Genomic DNA, 18,065 nt, shown 5'->3' with positions numbered 1-18,065 from the left:
ATGTGTTCAGTAAACGCTCACCCAATGGATGAGTGTGGCCATCTGCCAACAAGAGATAACAGGCAGCCACGTTGCCAGATGTGTGGGACAAATGGGGTTCAGACAAGCAGATCACATGAGCACAGCTGGCAGGAGGGGGGTACGGGAGCTCACCTCTGGGAGTTTTGACCACAGGGAGGCAGGTGTGGGCCTCTGGCAACAGCAAAGAGATGGAGACACATAGACACAAAGGCAGAGGGCAGAGACAGCGACAGGGAGACACACACAGAGACAGAGCCTGATTGGCTGATCTTGGTCGCCAGCTTTGCAGCTGGAACCAACTCACCCAAGCCGCTGGGCGCACCTATGGGGGAGTCTCTTGCCTGGACCCACCCTAAACCTGGGCCACATCTTCCACATAAGAGGGCATGGAAAGAGGAAGCTTTTGCTTCTGCCTGCTTGCCCTCACTCTCGCTGGCAGGTTCATCTACCCTGCTGCGAGGCACTCCCTCGCTGGAGTCAGAACTCTGTTCTTCAGGATTCCAATGCAGACTGAAGACCAGTATTCCCTAGGAATCCTACAGGACTCCAGCACTGGATCAGGACTGCTGGGACATCCGGCTTATAGGACTGAGCAACCACTAGAGACCACTGCTATCACCTACCCAGCGCATAGACCATAAGGCGCGCCACTGAGTGGCCACCCGTGTCTGTATCTATCTGTATATGTGTGATACATACATATTGCATGTTCATTATACATGTGTGTGATACATACATATTGCATGTTCATTATACATGTGTGTGATACATACATATTGCATGTTCATTATACATGTGTGTGATACATACATATTGCATGTTCATTATACATGTGTGTGATACATACATATTGCATGTTCATTATACATGCACATACACTCATTCATCAGTTCTATCCCTTTAGCGACCTAACACACAGAGAGAGAGCCACAGGCAGACGACAAGGCAGCAAGATGAAGGCTGGCAGGTCTGGCTTCCTTGCATGGCCTGAGGAGTCTGTCTCTTTACATTTCTAGTGATAAGATATGTGCCACTGCCCAGTTGCTGAGTAGATACCTCTGAACTGGTGTGGGTCCCTGGGAGGCAGGAGAGATACTGGTGGGGTAACCACCCTGGTGTCCCATGGGGAATAGGATTCAAACTCTTTCCTGTGATCTGTGGGTGAGCTTTTCAGTCACAGATGCTTCACAGAACACGGAGACTTGTGTGGAGCCTGTGGGGAGACCCCACCACCGTGCCACTGTGAGGCAGGACTGAGACCTTACAGCATCTGTGAGGATAGCCTAGCAGTAGGCACAGACCCTGGTAGCCCTCAGACTTCCTCATACAGCTCCAGACACGACCCCAAGGCAAAGTCCCAAAGGCCAGTGACAGACCTCAATCCCAGGATGCCATGGCTAGTCTGGCCGGCTTGATCCTCCCTGTCTAAAGTAGCCTCAAATCCCTGTCACAATCAGCCCCACTGAAGACCAGTGGCCACACTGACAGCTCAGGGCCCCATGCAGTGGGCATGAGCATGGCCATTACCTGAGGAAAGTCGCTGCTCTTGGAGAAGAAGCTGGGGACGGTGGCTGTGGTGGGGTAGCTGGTTTCAGGGCAAGACTGGCCACCAAGGAATGGGGTGGAGCCCACGAACTGTCTGCAAGAAGAAGTAAGGGTGGTGACCACAGGCCTGGGCAGGCATGGGGACAGAGGACTGAAGCACTTCTCCCAACTGCTGGGAGCTCAGCCACGGGGCAGCCACGGTCTAGCCCAGTGCCTCAGACACACAGCTTAGAGCATCCTGGGCAGACAGTCCAGCAATCAGCCCTTCCTATATGGCCGGTCAGACTCCAGGACAGAACAGACAAGCACAGCCTAAGCCCCCAGTCCACTCCCTGCCCACCTGCACCTAGCTCTATTTTCTCCACGGCCAAGATGAGGAGGGCCTGGGCAGGGCACAGGCCCGCAGTCCTGGCTGCCTCTCTCCCACCTCACTGGGTTGTGCCGAGCCTGGAAGTGGGGGTGGGGCCCCAGAGCCAACCAAAAGTAGTGAGTTCTAGGTCCTATGAGAAATCCAGGCTCAAAAATCAAGGTAGGTCAGGCATGACAGCCCACACCCTGAAGGAGGCAGAGGCAAGCAGATCTCTGAGTTTGAGGCCAGCCTGATCTACAGACCAAGTTTCAGGACAGCTGGGCTCTGTTCCACAGAGAAACCCTGTGTAAAAAAAAAAAAAACAAAAAAACCCAAACAAACAAACAAACAAAAAAAAAGCCAGGCGGTGGTGGCGCACGCCTTTAATCCCAGCACTTAGGAGGCAGAGGCAGGTGGATTTCTGAGTTCGAGGCCAGCCTGGTCTACAGAGTGAGTTCCAGGACAGTCCGGGCTACACAGAGAAACCCTGTCTCGAAAAACCAAAACCAAAACCAAAACCAAAACCAAAACCAAAACAGAATACCAACAGACCAGGGTGGACGGGGCTGGAGAGCTGGCTCAGTGGCTCAGAGTACTGGCTGTTGTACCACAGCACCTACAGGCAACACACAACCAGTTCTAAACACCAGTTCTAGAAGATCCAATGCCTCTGTGGCATGTATGTCATGTACAGACATATGTACAGTCAAAATACCTATAGATGAGCTGGATCTGTCAGCACCCTTCAGTCCCAGCAGTCAGGAGGCAGAGGCAGACGGTTCTTTAAGTTCCATGCCAGCCTGGGCTACATGGGGAGCTCTAGTCATGGCTACAGAGTGAGGCCCCCTCTCACTGGGAATGAGTGACTGAGGAAGCTAGGCACCACCGAGCGCTGGCTCACACGCACAGGTGCACACAGGCACGCACAGGCGCGCAGCAGGAATCCATCCCAAATACTCAGGAAGCTGGCGCACACCTGCACGGGGATGCTGCATGGGGTATCTCCCCAGGCAAACTCCTTCCAAGCCTTTAAGACCCAGGACTCTCTGGGTGCCCTGGAGCCTGTCCTCCAGCAGCCTCTTCCATTTCCAGCCCAGCTGATGAGACACAGGGCTCACGCAGAGGTAACACTTACTGGTTTTCACTGGAGAAGCTGGGGTACAACGGTGGTGAGAAACTGCCCCACCAAGGACAGTGCAGGAGTCGGTTCTGAAAACACAGAGACACGGCATCAGGTGCAGGAGGAGAGCAGGCCCCGCTGTGCAAAGGATCCTGGAGAACCAGGACCTCAGCCAGTGTCTCAGCCGCCTCATGTTCGTGAGGGAAGCCATGGAGGACACGCTGAGTACAGGTGCATGGCCCAGAGGGCTGAATGTGTCCCTCCAAGGAGAGCCTAGAGACTGTGCTTGGAGGGGCTGGGGACATGGCTCAGTGGCAGAGCCCTTCCCCTCAAGTTCCCCAGGGAGAGGATGGGGCCTATCAAAAATTCCCCAGTGAGGGGTGGGGAATAGATTAGGCTAGGAGTGTGGCTCCAGGCTCTGAGGCCCAAAGTGTACTCTGGTAAAGGCTGCAGTTCACCCAGAATCTCTTCAACAGGGGACCTCTCGCTAATGGGGCTTCAGTCCTGCCCTAAGTGCACATCACTGGAATGTCACCATAAGGTAGACGGACGCTGTGGTCCCAGCTCAGTCCACGGACCACCCACCACCCCGGGTTCTGTCTCTAGAATCCTGTGAAATCACACCACGGGGATGGAGGGAGGGAGGAGAAGGCAGCACTATTTATAGCAGAGGAAGCTGGACTTTCTCCAAAGGCCCGACAATAGGGAAATAATTAGGTAAATTATGGGCTGTGGATGAAGGAACAGTGGGCGGAGAACAGAGAGGGCCAGGCAGAGAGAACGGGAGCTGGGCACGGCCTGCTTGCCGCTAGCCACAGGGACTGGATGCCAGCCAGAGTTTCTGCGTTACAAGTGACATTCTGGGTGTTGGTTGGTCGCTGTTGCTTCCCCCATCCCAAGGTCTGGAAGCCCCACTAATGATACTTCTTCTTCCATGCTCTGCCACAGGAGTGCATGACGGTGCAGCAGGGCATGGTGTGGGTCCTGGGTCAGTAGCAGCCTACCCAGCCATTCCCATGCTCAGGCCTTGTCACCCCGCCTGTGTCCCCGGGGACCACGCTATGGCACAGCTTGGGCTTACCCTCATCCTATCTGACCACCCACACTTCCTGTGTCCTGTAGGTGTCCTGCATCCTCGGGGCCTGGGACAGCACGAGGAGACAGAGGGGCAGAGAATGCTGTTTCCCTGAAGAGCAGATCCTGCCAGGGATCCTAGCACTCAGAAAGCTGAAGCATGAGGACAACCATGAGTTCCAGGCCAGTCTGGGTAACAGAATGACACCCTGTCTCAAAGAACCCAGAAGCAAGTCTGGGGTGGGATCCCTGCAGCACACAAGCCCTGAGCTCAATCCCTAGTCCCACATATATGGGGCATGGGAGCATGCCTGTCACCTGGCTTAGCTAGGAGTTCAAGATCATTCTATACATGCAAATCCCAGGCCAGCCTGGGTTACAGGAAACCCAGCATCAAAACACTAACCAAACCAAAACCCCTAAACCAACAATAAGACAAACGAAAGCCCTTCCATGGCAAACTGTGGGACAGGAGACTTGAGGGGACGATGCTGTGGGTCAAGACCAACGCAGAGGTAAGGTCAGACCTTTCTTCACTCAGAGGACAGACCATGTCCAGGGTAGCAGGGTAGCTGGGTAGCTGGGGAGAAGGGTTCTGGAAGTATTGTCCCCTGGGGTGATTTCAAGATCAAGGACAAGGCTCACCTGTAGCTGGATGCCACCTCCAGGGGGTGGGAGCTCATGTGGAGGGAAGTCCCCATCCATGGTGGGTTCCACTGCCAGCATCGGGCAGGTGGAAGTGGCACTCCGCGACCCTTGGGTGGCGGCTATCTGGGCTGCTCACTCTGTGGTGCTAGCAGCAGCAGTTATGATGTCATATCCTGTGGTGGGAGAGGAGGCCATCATGAAAGGACTGTGTAGGTTCCCCAGTTCCTGGTGCTTCTATCTGGGAAGGTGCCAGGGCAGAAGGCATAGGTGTGGCTCCTGCCCCACTGTGGCCACATGCACCGGTCAAAACATAGCAGCTGCCCATTGGATCAAGCCGCTGTAGTAGCATAGGCTGAGGCTGGCACTGTGACCCAATGGGGAAGGTCAGGCAGGACCTCTGAAGCCACTGCAGACACTCAGAGCCTATCAGGAGACCTAAATACCTCAGAACAACCCCAAAAGTTCCCTCTGAGTCAGACCCCAGAAAGCCTGCACAAGGGGGTCCCTGGTGGTAAACCCTAAGCCCCAATATGGTCAGATACAGGACAACTATGCTCTGTCCCCAGGTCTGTGACACAGTCTGAAGCACATTGAGGTCCCCAGGCTCCCTACCAGCCTAGAGCAGAGCCCCCAAACCATCCAGGAAGGTGGTAGAATTCAGGCGGGCAACACACAAGGTTAATCACCAGAGGCAGGAAGGGGAGATGGATTCCGCCCAGCCAAGCCCTGGAGCAGAGCTGGGCCTTCCAGTAATTGCCCACAGCCCAGGCCACAAGCAGCAGGCAGTGGCTTGTGTAATCCAGCCAGGGGAAGGGCCTGCCTGCCTGGGGATGGTGGCAGGAGGGAGGGAAAGGGGCCAGCGGGCAGAGGCAAGACTGCCAGTCTCCACCAGTCCCAGCTCTGAAGGCCATCAGCCTGGCAAGCCCAGGTCTGTGAGTCTGGTCACAACTAGATGGCACTCACAGGGGCTCACGGTGGGTGGATACTGTGTGATCTGGGGGACTGGTTGATCTCATATTTTGGGGTGAACTGGGGATGTGGCTCAGTGATGAATGTTGGTGAATGTTTACCCAGCCAGGTGGCCCTGAGTTCTGCAAGCCTGTCACCACAGCACTTGGGAAACGGAGGCAGCAAGGTAACAAGTTCAAGACCAGCCTGGTGACTGTGACAAAACATAAACAAGCTATGGGGCTGTGGCCTGGGCATTTGCCAGGCACAGAGGAAGCCTTGGGTTTGATCTCCAGCACCCCATAAACAAAGTGTAGTATCACACACCTGTCATCCCAGCACTAGGGAGGTAGAGGAAGGGGAACTGGGAGGTCAAGGTCATCCTAGGCTACATAGGAAGTTAGAGGCCAGCCTGAGCTAAATGAGGCCATGTCTCAGAAACAAAAAATCAAAAAAACAAAAAACAAAAAAAACAAAAAAAAAAGGGACCTGAAGAAATGGCCTGCTAGGCTGGAATGTTCACTGCGCAGATGTGGGTCCCAGCCCCCGCTGGGCATGACCACAGCAGTGACTGCAGCAGATGCTACCAACGAAGACCTCCACGTTCAGTGAAGAGATGGGGGAACTGTGACTCAGTGTGTCTTGGCCCAGCAGACACAAGGGTCTGTCATCCCAGCACTAGGCAGGCTGACACAGGATGGTCAGGAGTCTGAGGTCATCCTCAACAACATAGCAAGTTGAAGGATTAGCCTGTGCTACACGAAACCATGTTTTAAATATTATTTTAATTATATGTGTATGAACCTTGCCTGCACCTATCTGTGCACCATGCGTATGTCTGGTCCCCACAGAAGCCAGAGAGAGCACTGGATCCCCTAGAACTGGAGTTCAAATGGTTGTGAGCTGGCATGTGGGTGCGGGGAATTAAACTTGGGTCCTCCTCTGCAAAAGCAGACAGTGCTCCTAATCACAATGTTAATAAAACATTATTCTGTTTTGTTTGATTTGGTTTTCATGATAAGGTCTCTCTGTGTAGTCTTGGCTGTCCTAGAACTCTCTCTGTAGACCAGGCTGGCCTCGAACTCAGAGATTCACCTGCCTCTGCCTCCTGAGCACTGAGATTAAAGGTGCACGTTATCACGGCCTGGCTTGTTTTGTTTTTAAGCAAAGGAATATTGCAGAGAGTGATAAAGCCCTTTGGCATCTGGGTATCTATCCAAACAAGCATGTATACACACACACACACACACACACACACACACACACACACACACACACACAAAGCGGGGGAGGGAGAGCGGAGGGAGAAAGGGAGGGAAGAAGGAGAGAGGGGAGGGAGGGAGGAAGGGAGGAGAGAGGGAGAGAGGGGAGAGAGGAGGGGGAAGAGAGAAAGAGATTGATGGATGGATGGACAGTGAATGGATGGATAGATGGATGGATGGATGGATGGATGGACGGACGAACGGACAGACGGACAGACGGATAGATGGATGGATGACTAACCATCTTGTCAGCTGTGGTCCTTAGGTCTTGGCAGCTGACAAGCTGCAGGAGAGGAAAGGCTCAGGCATTCCTCAGCCACAGCCTCTGCCTCCCCAGCATGCTCTGTGGGGCAGACCCTCCTTATCCTTTATCCTGTACCATCAGCCCTGTGGTGATGGCTTGTCCCCTTGTCCTCATAGGCTCCCAGGAGACTGCCCCACCCCTGGGTATGCACTGGGCTGGGGCTGCTGTCTTAAAAAGTGGAGAAACTGGTTATCTCAGGACCCTGCAGAAGCAGGCTTGGCCCCACTGTGCTGTATCCTTTCCTCCTCCCACCAGGGAGCACTGCTGCTCCCTCCTGTCCTGAGTGGAGCACTGCTGCTCCCTCCTGTCCTGAGTGGCAGTTCCAGAAGGTAGGGGTCATGCTTGATCAGTCAGGAACAGGGGTGAGCTGGGGGTCTGGGGAATCTGTGCTACTGTGATCCTCACTGGCTCTTCTAAGCAGGCAGAGGGCTCACACCTGAACCGGGAGCAGGGATGGCAACAACACAGGCACCTGCCCAGGCAGCCACTGAGCACCATGAATTGCAGGGGAAGTAGCCAGGCACTCACAGCACAGGCAACCCAGCAATATGCCAAAGCCCTAGAAACGGTCTGGTGGCTCCTTAAGGGTTAAACAGAGCTGTTACAAGGCCCAACAATTCTGCTTTTAGCCGTGTGTCCACACAAACTCCATGTAAAAGTCAGAACCTCACCATCCACAAAGCCCAGGCTCCGCTGAGAGGCAATGCACACACAGTGTGTACAACTCACATACTGAAGTATTACACAGCCATGAACAGGGACACTCAGGGAGAGAACCAGACACAGACCAGTGTGGGACTCCATGATAAGAACATGTAGAACACAGGTTGACAAGAGCAAAGACCTGATTCCTGCAAGCAGGCCTCCAACCTCCATATACACCCATGGTGTACACACACACACACACACACACACACTAATAATAAAGTATCTAGAGTAGGTAAATGCAGACACAGAGCTGGACTTCTGAGTGCTGGGCTGTGGAGAAGACGGCTGTGCCTGCTGCCCACACCTGCCTTCCCCTTTGGCAGTGCCCAACCTGAACCTGCAGCACCCGTGCTAGCAGCCACAGCATGGCACCACCTCTCCCATCCTTCCCAGCATCCCCTACGGTCATCCTGCCCCACACTGACCTTGCTCTCTCTGCAGTGTATCCCCAGTTATGCTGTTTCCTGCCTTGAACGTACACAACAGGCATCTAGTCAGCCACACACACTACCAGAATAGGCTCAGGTGGGGGCTAGCAAGACGGCTCAGTGGTAAAGCCTTTTTACAGACAGTGTCTATGGTGAACAGGCTGGCCTTGAACTTACAGAGCCCCAGATACATCTGTCTCCAAATGTTGGGATCAAAGGCTGTGCTGGCATGCCCTGCTGAATCATCTGGACCCGAAGAACAGTCTCTTGCACATGTACGTGTAGACACACACACTAAACACACGTAAGACAGCAAATTCCTAAATCAGGTGGAGCACCACACAGCACTTGGGGGCCTAAGGGTACAGAAGTGCCTCCTGTCTGCAGCCTGTTGTATTTACATTTAGGTGTGTGTGTATGCTAGGAGTGGTACAGGCTAGGCACTGGTCCCAGCACAGGAGGCAGACGCCAGGCTACAGGTCAGTCTACAGGAGCACATGGCTTCCTTCTGCCACCTCGTTCTACAGAGAGTTCTGACAGTGTTCTAGAGGAGCCAAGGATGGCAAAGCAGAAGTCAGAGGAGAATGGCTCTGCATGACACAGGGTGGCCTGGACCTGCCTTGCTCCTCCACGTGCAGCCTCTCAGATCTCCAGGATGCTGAAGACACAGGGGCTTCAAGGGGGTCAGACCAGGTCCCAATTCTGTTCTCAGAAACCTAACCACAGTGCAGTCAAATGTGCCTGTAGGCTCAATACTCAGGAAGCCGAGGCAGGAGGATTCCTCCAAATTCTTAGGCAGTCTGAGCTTAAGATGGAAACTCTGCATCAACACAAATAAGACAGACAGACAGACAGACAAGCTGGGGCTAGAGCTCAGAGTGAAAGCCCTGTCTGGCATACCTAAGGCTCTGGGTTTGAGCAGTGCTGGTGCACACCTGTCATTCCAGCACGTGCGACCAAGAATGCAGAGAACTGGAAAGCTGTGGTGTCACACCCATCTAATCACAATATCTGGGAGGCAGAGCCAAGTGGATCTCTGTGAGTGAGTGCCAGGCCAGCCTGGGCTACGGCTGGTAAAGGGCCTCCAGCTGCTAAAGACTCCTCTAGCCTACGGCCCTGCACAGCTGCTGCTGGCCCTCCTGGAGCCTCAGTGCCTCTGGCTTCAGCTGTGAATTACCATCTCTGGAGTCACCACTGAAGTGATGTTCGGGCATCTGCTGCCTAGCAGGGACCAGCCAGACTGTCCTGGGGTGGGACAATGCATAGCATTGTCAATTGACAATGCAGGGCCAGGTAATAGTAGACAGAAAGTGCAGAGCCCTGGCGTTCACCCTTCACTGTGACTGAGACCCACAGGCTCCTCAGTCAGGGTGGCTGGCCTCACACCCCAATGCAATGAGTGTATGGCCTGGGACCTAGCCCAGGCAGCAGGAGGCGGTGGATTTCCCAAGGCTTAGCTCATACAAGGTGGAGTCTTAGGCCACTCAGATGCCTAGTTAGGTCCCAACTTGCCCAGCTAGAGCTGTCTAGTGGGACACATTATGGTCACTCTCAGGTCCTAGAGACCCAGCCTTTGGTCACAGAGACTAGCGTCAGGTAGCCCCTTCCTCTGTACAGACATTGGCCTTTTTTGAACCTTTGAGGCCAGTTACATGGGGAAGAGTCTGAACAGTTGGGAGCTTCCTGGAAGAGATGCCAACTGCAGACATATTTAGAGCTGTGTCCATTCACAGATGGAAAAGGCCCAGCTGAGATGGCCTGGACTCCCGGGTTTGGCAGGGATGTGCTCCAGCCTCCCAAGGTGCTGTCCTCATGGCTTTCTCTCCCTCTTCTTTGAAAATACTATAATGAGGCCAGAGATCTCAATGGTTAGAACAAGGGCTGCTCCTACAAAGGGCTCAGTTCCCGGAGCCCACATGGTGGCTCACAGCCATCCCTAGCCCCAGTTCAAGGAGACCTGACACTCTATTCTGACATCTATTGGCATCAGGCCAAACAACTAAAAATAAATCTATAAAACTGTAATAAAAACAGGAGGCAAAGTTAAAAAATAATAATAATAGCCAGGCATATTGGCCAACCTGGTCTGCAGAGTGAGTTCCAGCATAGCCAGAGCTACACAGAGAGACCCTGTCTTGAAAAACCAAACCCGACTAAACCAGAACAATAATGGAGAGAGCTTGTCAGCTAAAAGCACATGTTACAGGATTCATAGGGCCCAAGACAGATCCCTGGCCCCGGGCTGCTCAGAAGCACCCGAGTCCAGCTCAGAGCACCCTAGGCCTCTGGCCTCTAATGGGCGCCTGCACACACACACAGACAAAATGAAAAATCAAACACTTTTTTGGGAGACTTGGATTCCTGGTTTGGCTACACAAGCCCCGGCCACTGAGTCAGGCTGAGTGTGCAGAGCTAGTGCATGGGCGTGTACACGCAGGCAGGCGTGCAGCCCACACCAAGGCCCAAGAGTGGCAGGACCCCACATGTCAAATACGTCACCATCCCTCAGGACAGAAAGGGAATCTAATCATCTCCAAAACCAGGCAATTTGGTGACAGGCAGACTTGGGCAGACCTGAGTGCAGAGAGCCACTGATCCAAGGGTGTCATGTAGACACAGAAGCTTCCGGAATAAATGGCCTGGTGCTGAGAGTGTGTGGCTCCTGTACTGCTTTTTAATACACAGGGTCTCATGGAAAGCAGGACTCTGTGCACGCTAGGGGAGTGCTGGCCTCAGCCCCGACTGCAGACTGTCCCTGCACAGAGCCAGCACTCAGGGCCTGGAGAAGGAGGAGTCAGCTTTGAGAACAGACACAGTTTTATGCGTGCACAGCTGAGGGGTGGAAGGCTGCGTCCCCCCCACCATTCTTCAAGTGTCCACAGAGGAACCATGTGGCACAGTGCTCAGCCACACCCAGAGCAGCCCTGCATCTCAGACAGCGGGCCATGCTGTCATCACAGACAGTGCACCATCCTGTCACCCTGGGCCCATGCATGAGGGCGGCCATGAGCCGGCTAGTCTCATACTGCTTCTCCATAGCTCAGTCTTTAGGGGCCAAGGACAGCAGCCTAGCAGTCTGGTCCAGCCAGTCCATTCTGATGGTTTCCCAAGAGCCTCAGTCCACATCCCCCACTTGGTCTCTGTAGAGGTCTACCTGGCTGTAGGACAGGCTGTGTCCCAGAGAACACCCCACCCCACCAGGATACTCAGGCAACACCAAACATATCAACACCTACTCTCAGGAACTCAGTGTGCCCACGTATTCCTCAGCGTCCAGCTGGGCCCCTTCTCTCCCCATGTCTTCAGGAACAGTTAACCTGAATATCCCCAAGGCCTGGGAGTTTCTTGTCAACCAGACTTGACCTTGGGCGGCAGTGGCTCTGGAGAGCCCGGGTGAGAAGAGCATGGCCTTCCTTGTTTTGACCCTGAGGTCTGGTCTCCCCTCTGTGATTGCTTAGAAGCATTGGGGTGGGGGTGGGGTGGGTGCTGAGCACTGTCTAAACCATTGTTAAGGGCTGGAGAAGCAGGCTTGGTGCCAGTGGCTGCAGGATCAGGTGTCTGGCCAGGATCCTACAAGCTCAGTCTCCCCATCTTACTGCCAGGATCCTAGCCTAAGGCTTCTGTAGGAGCTAGGGACAGGGGCCCAAATAGAGACCCCTAAACCCATTCCCTACCCTCAGGAGGTAGATCTCAGCAAACAAGTGAGGTTCAGCTAATACAGTGGTTCAGTAAAGGCGCTGAATGGCAAGCCTGGCAACCTGAGTGAGATCTCAGGCCCCGACGTGGGAATGAGAGAGCACCAACCCCCACAAGCTGTGCTCTAATCTGTACATGCAGGCTATGGTGCACACGCCCCCCTGGGAAATTAATGACTGTAACAAATAAGTAAGTAACTAGGCGGTCAAGCCTTCAGCTCGCCCGGCCAGGATCCCCAGAGTCGATCTTGCCACCTGACACACAAGGGACTCAGCCTGACCTCTCCCTACCTGGAGGGATGGGTGGTCACAGGAACAGCCCCATGGCCCGCCTCTGCCAGATGAACATGGCTAGGTCTGAAGAAGTCGGTGCCTCTATGCTGCCAGTGGGAGTGGGCAAAGGCAAGCACCGAGAGCCTCATTTGGAGATAGTCTGTCAACACACAACAGATGACCCTGAGATGGGCTGGAGTAGCTGACCCCAAGCCCAGTGATTTGTGCAGTTTAGGTAACATTCCCGGGTTCAGTGACCTTGGAGATGATGGCATGTAAGACTGAGGCATCAGAGTCTCCAGAAATGGGGTTCAGGGTCCAGGATTCTGTTTCCATGGTTAAAAATCACCCCAGTTAGAAGTCTCTGTGTCCTGGGAGACTCACAAGGCCACCACACTGGGCCACAGGCAGCTCTGACCTGCACTGACTCCCAGGGCTGAATATGAAGGTATTGGTGCATCAGGAGCAGTCTGGCCCGGGCCATGACCTTGAGTTTCCAGAATTCCCTAGAGGCTCCTGGAACACAACAACGGGGATGCCAACCATAGGCAGAGGCCAAAGCCAGCCTAAACCTAGGTCACAAACAGGCTGCAGGGAGGCTGCACTGTGCAATGAGGACAGTGTGCCCAGGAGTAGCCAGGAGGCAGGAGTCTGGATGTGGGCTACACCTCAAGTTCTAGTTCTGACCCCCTCAGCTAACACCTCAGCCATTGGACCCTCAGCCAGGATGCCCCTCCACTAATCCCATGTGATCCCCTTAGAGAAAGTGTGGGGGTGCTGGCCAGTGCTGGTGCACATCTCTAATCCTAGCAATTAGGAGACAGAGGCAGGTAGGTCTCTGAGTTCAAGTCCAGCCTAGTCTATAAAGTGAGTTTCAGAACAGCCAGGGCTCCACAGAACACCCCTTCCCCCCCAGCTAGGAAAAAAAAGTGTTGCAGCCGAGCTTGGCTCTAGGGTCACTTGGAAAGCCCTCACTCCTGGCTACACTTGGGTCCAAGGGGACAATGGTCACAGGGCCACCACGGCCCTTTTCCAGAATTACTCAGGAGGTCACAGTGTGGGCGGCTCAGCACCTTTGCCTGCCAGGACCTTTTGAGAGATAGGGACAGGCAGGGGGACCTTAGAAGACAAGATGGCCAGAGGCGAAGAGAAGCCTGGAGTGACATCTGAACTGCTCACCCACCGCCTCTTGCAAAGCTTTCTGGTCTGGCTAGAGAGAGGCCTAGTCCAGGGGACCACATGCTGGGATGGAGTGGCAGCTGTATGCTCAGGGGTGAGGGGTGGGGCACTCAGGCTGGAGACCCCATAGCCCTTGGCAGAGCTGGCAACAGGATGGCCATGCTGGAAGCAGCCTATAATGTTCTAGGCCTGGTGGCAGTGTCTGGCATCCCCTCAACTGGCCATGGCCCTGCTCTCAGGAGAAGGCACAGGGTGGAGGATTCTAGTCTGACCCATTGATGGGGGTTGGGGGAGACTAAGGCAGTCACCATGAGGCTAGAGAAAAGCCCAGCTGGGAACAGAGATTAGGGGACACTAGTAGTGGCTGTACCCAGGGAGTACAAACAGGACTTGAGCCAGTGGTGGCTGAGGCACATGAGGCACAGAAAATGGCAGAGACAAAGCTGTCTGGAAGCGGCACCCTCACAGAGCCAACGGGGGGACACAGGCTAAGCTGCTGTGCCTTCTGTCATTTGGGATAGTCTCAGCTACTGCAAGCTGCCCTGGAATTCATCCTCTAAGTCCTGGGTCAGCAGGTGTCCATCGCAGCCAGTGTCCTGCAGATGCTGCCACCACCAGGAGGAAACTCTCATCTGAGGAGGATGTTCTAGACACCCATCCCTCAGGTGGCATCAGGGCTGGGACCATCGCCTCACTGTAACCATGTGGAGGAGGACTCAGCCCCACATGAAAGGACGCATCAGCTGGCTTTCCAGAGCTGAGCTCACACAACCTCTCCAGGCTACAGAGACAGGCAGAGCCTCAGGAAGCAAGGTGCAAATCCTTCCAAAGGACCAGGAAGGAAGCCAGGCTCAGGTGGACGGTCCCAGTGCCTGGCTTTGGGGTACACAGTCATCCATATAGCCTAACTTTTTTTTTCTACTACAAAGGAATTTCTAGGTAATCCTCTTTTAAAGTAACAACTATCACATTGAGAAGGAGATTTTCTGAAGACAGTCGTTACCTACACCCAGTCTTCCATAGTCCACCCTTTCCTGTGTATGATCCAAATATGGAAGCTCGTAATGAGGACAACCCTCAACATCTACACAGAATCCAAATGTGCCTTCCATGTCCTCCCGTCCCACACTGCCATCTGGAAGGAGCGCGGGTTGCTTACACAAAAGGAGATCAATAACTAGTGCAAACCAAATTATGGCCATGCTAAAGGCCTCCCATCTCCCCACAGCCACTGCGATTGTCCACTGCAGATCCCACCGGACGGACGACTCTATTGTCTCCAAGGGAAACAACCGAGCTGATGAGGCAGCTAGAACTGTGTCCCTTAGGGGCCTAGACTCATCTCACCCTCCCCAGGACATTCTTACACTGCAACCCACATCCCCACCTACACCACTGACACTCGTCAAACTCTGTCCTATCTTCACCAACTCTTTCATCCTAACAGCCAAGCATTGTCTTACTTTGTTAAGACCCACCTACAGCCTACTCCTGAGGACTTAAGTTTCTTCAAATCTATCACTGCTTCTTGCAAAATCTGTCAGATGTCAGATCCCAACTCCAGGTATCATAGCACCCCCTTTTCCTACCCATTAGGCTAGAGGTTCCCGTCCTGGAACTGACTGGCAACTTGACTTCACTCACATGCCCATTGTCAAACATGTCAAGTACCTCCTGGTCTTGGTGGACACCTTCTCAGGCTGGGTAGAGGCTTTTCCCACAACTAACAAAAGGGCTCAGATAGTCTCTGGTCTCCTCCTCTGAGAGATCATCCACTGATTTGGTGTCCCAGCCTCCCTCCAGTCAGACAATGGTCTGAACTTATTTCCCAGGTTACTCAAATTCTACCTAAGGCCCTAGACATCCCCTGGCATTTTCACATTTCCTGTCACCCTCAATCTTCAGGCAAGGTAGAAAGAACTAACCACTCTTTTTGTTTGTTTGTTTGTTTTTGTTTTTGGAGACAGGGTTTCTCTGTATAGTCTTGGCTGTCCTGGAACTCACTCTGCAGACCAGGCTGGCCTCGAACTCAGAAATCCACCTGCCTCTGCCTCCCAAGTGCTGGGATCAAAGGCGTGCGCCACCACCACCCGGCAACTGACCACTCTTTAAAAACCAGTCTTGTCAAGCTGTCACAGGAACTTCATCTTGACTGGGTAGAACTCCTACCTCTGGCTCTCTTCAGGCTACGAGCTCTCCCCAAGCGGCCTCTCCTCATCTCACCCTTTGAACTCATGTATGGACGTCCAGTTCTAACTCCTGGTCTCTCACCTAAATGCTCTCCCCTCCCAGACCATCCACTCCCCCCCTTACTTTGCCACCTCCCTTCTCTCTTGTGGAACTTTGCTGACCACCATCTACCTCAACCACACACTGTCTCCTGTCCACTGCCTGTCAACATTGGAGACCAAGTCCTTCTCTCCCCTCCAGATCATCAGCCCTCATCCCTCTCTCCCAAATGGCAGGGCCCTTTTAAGGTCCTCGTGACCCCTACAGCTGCTAAACTCGAGGGACTCCCTCACTGGGCCCACCCGTCTCACCTCAAGCCCTTCATCTCTCTTCTTCACACACATCCACCCTAACAGGGCCGTGCTCTATTAAGCTCCAGAGGACTTTGAAATTGCCCACCTTGTCCTCAATCCCAGAAAATGAGACTCCACTCCAGCAGCCAAGCTCGACCTCACTGGACTAGTCATGGGTTTCTCACCCTCCCCTGCTGCTTGTTTCTATCCAGGGCAGCCCTACATCTGGAGGTTCGCTGGGCCGTGGTGGTGCACGCCTTTAATCCCAGCACTTGGGAGGCAGAGGCAGGCAGATTTCTGAGTTCGAGGCCAGCCTGGTCTACACAGTGAGTTTCAGGACAGCCAGGGCTACACAGAGAAACCCTGTCTCGAAAAACAAAAAAACAAACAAACAAACAAAAATCTGGAGGTTTGAGGTTCAAGAGACCCCCACAGATAACAGTCTTCCCAACAGGGTCAGGAAGCTGCTCCATAGCCGGATGCCAAGAACCAATCCAAACTGCTGCCATCCCTCTATCTGTTGTCCCTTCTAAATACTATGTTCTCTATACTTGCTTCCTCTTTGAGCAGACAGAAGATTATTGTAGAAACTGGCCAGACGATTATTGGTCTTGTCAGATACATATGTTAGGATCACAGACCAACCGTTTCTTCTACCAGCACCACAAGACACTCTTTTCTACATACAAGCCCCATGGGATTCCAGCTGTGGTGCTTCAGAACCGACGGGGGCCAGATGTCCTGACAGCTAAAGAACTTCCTGTTACGGGATTACCAGCTGCTGTCCACAGAGGAACCTGATCTATCAAGTGAACCCCGATGGTGAAAGCCAGTTACACTCCAAAATGGACTATGCCCCTACACAGCAGGAAGTAGTTTAAGAGACACTGTGCCCCGACTCCCCTTTCACCATCGACTTGCCCTCCCCTTTTTTCTTCTCTTTATCATAAGGGAGGTATGTTGGTATCAGGCTCCCAACCCAGTGCCATCACATCCAGGTGACCCCCACATCATTGCCAAGGCAACTGCCATACTTTCCCAGAATCCACCTGGCTACCTTTACCTGAGAGAGGCTATGTCACCACCCATATAAATAGGCAGAACCCCCTGACCTCTCTCTTCCTCCTCTTCTTCTTGCCACCACCTTTGCTCTATCTCCTGAATAAACCTCACTTGGAACCGTTTGGTCTGGTGTGGTCTGTCCCAAGCTGCTCATGGAAAACATCAATTGTGGCAGCCACCACTGTCCTTGGGATCCTCTGATCCAGCCTCAGTGCCATCACAGGGACCTTCATCCGTGTGTTGAGAGGAAAGTGGAACCTAGCTAGCTCCAGCTTTGGGTTGGTCTGTGGGCACAGGAGCAGAGTGTGTCTATGTGAGTGAGGGTCCATGCTCCATGCCAGGACAAGCAGGCTTGGTTGACACTGATGCCCAAGGCACACCACTTCCTTCTCCCCTACCATGAGCATACAGGTCCAGCAACATAAGCACAGGGGCCTCCGGACGGGGCTGGTTCCCACAGGTCTACAGGGTAGGCTCTAGGCTGGTGGTCGGTGGTAGCCTCGTTTCTGCAGTGCTTTCAGTGGGTAGGCCTTGAATCCAGAGGACCCGGGCCATCCCCATCTCCACAGCCTGCAGGGCTGCCAGTGTAGCCATACTTGGGGTCTGCCTGCAAGTGAAAGAGAGAGGCCTCTGCCTGAGAAGACCTAAGGGACATTATGACCACTTGGACACACCCATGTGCTGGGATGACATGTGAGCCATGACACAGGTATATATGGTGACAAAAATGGAACCCAGGGCTTTCTGCATGCATGCCTGGCCAGTGTCTATCCCTGGAGCTACAGCCTCTCACCCAGGACTCTGATTAAAACCTGAGACAGTCAACCTCCACCATGGAAGTCAGCATGGCCACAGGCTGGCTATTCTGACAGCTCTCTAGACCGCACCTGGGATCCCAACACTACACAGGCCAGCCACACGTCCCAA

General features: G+C 53.6%; 1 protein-coding gene across 3 annotated transcripts in view; it reads right to left on the bottom strand.

Annotated features, from left to right (window-relative positions):
* The window catches only part of Sbno2 (strawberry notch homolog 2), a 48,377-nt gene that overhangs the window by 24,678 nt on the left and 5,634 nt on the right, over positions 1 to 18,065 (bottom strand). For 2 of the 3 annotated variants that reach the window (XM_076919514.1, XM_076919516.1), the window contains exons 2-4: positions 4,755 to 4,930; positions 3,051 to 3,124; positions 1,549 to 1,660 (exon numbers count right to left, since the gene is read on the bottom strand). In XM_076919514.1, the coding sequence (XP_076775629.1) occupies positions 1,549 to 1,660; positions 3,051 to 3,124; positions 4,755 to 4,835 (267 nt within the window). In that variant the 5' untranslated portion in view covers positions 4,836 to 4,930. Of the gene's footprint in view, positions 1 to 1,548; positions 1,661 to 3,050; positions 3,125 to 4,754; positions 4,931 to 12,393; positions 12,415 to 18,065 lie in introns of those variants that run through there. The other variant, XM_076919515.1, reaches the window with a different exon arrangement.

Source organism: Arvicanthis niloticus, chromosome 22 (genome assembly GCF_011762505.2).
Source record: "Arvicanthis niloticus isolate mArvNil1 chromosome 22, mArvNil1.pat.X, whole genome shotgun sequence".
In the NCBI taxonomy this organism is placed as follows: domain Eukaryota; kingdom Metazoa; phylum Chordata; class Mammalia; order Rodentia; family Muridae; genus Arvicanthis; species Arvicanthis niloticus.
The sequence above is the reverse complement of the archived record's forward strand: the minus strand, read 5'-3'. Positions and strand labels throughout refer to the sequence as shown.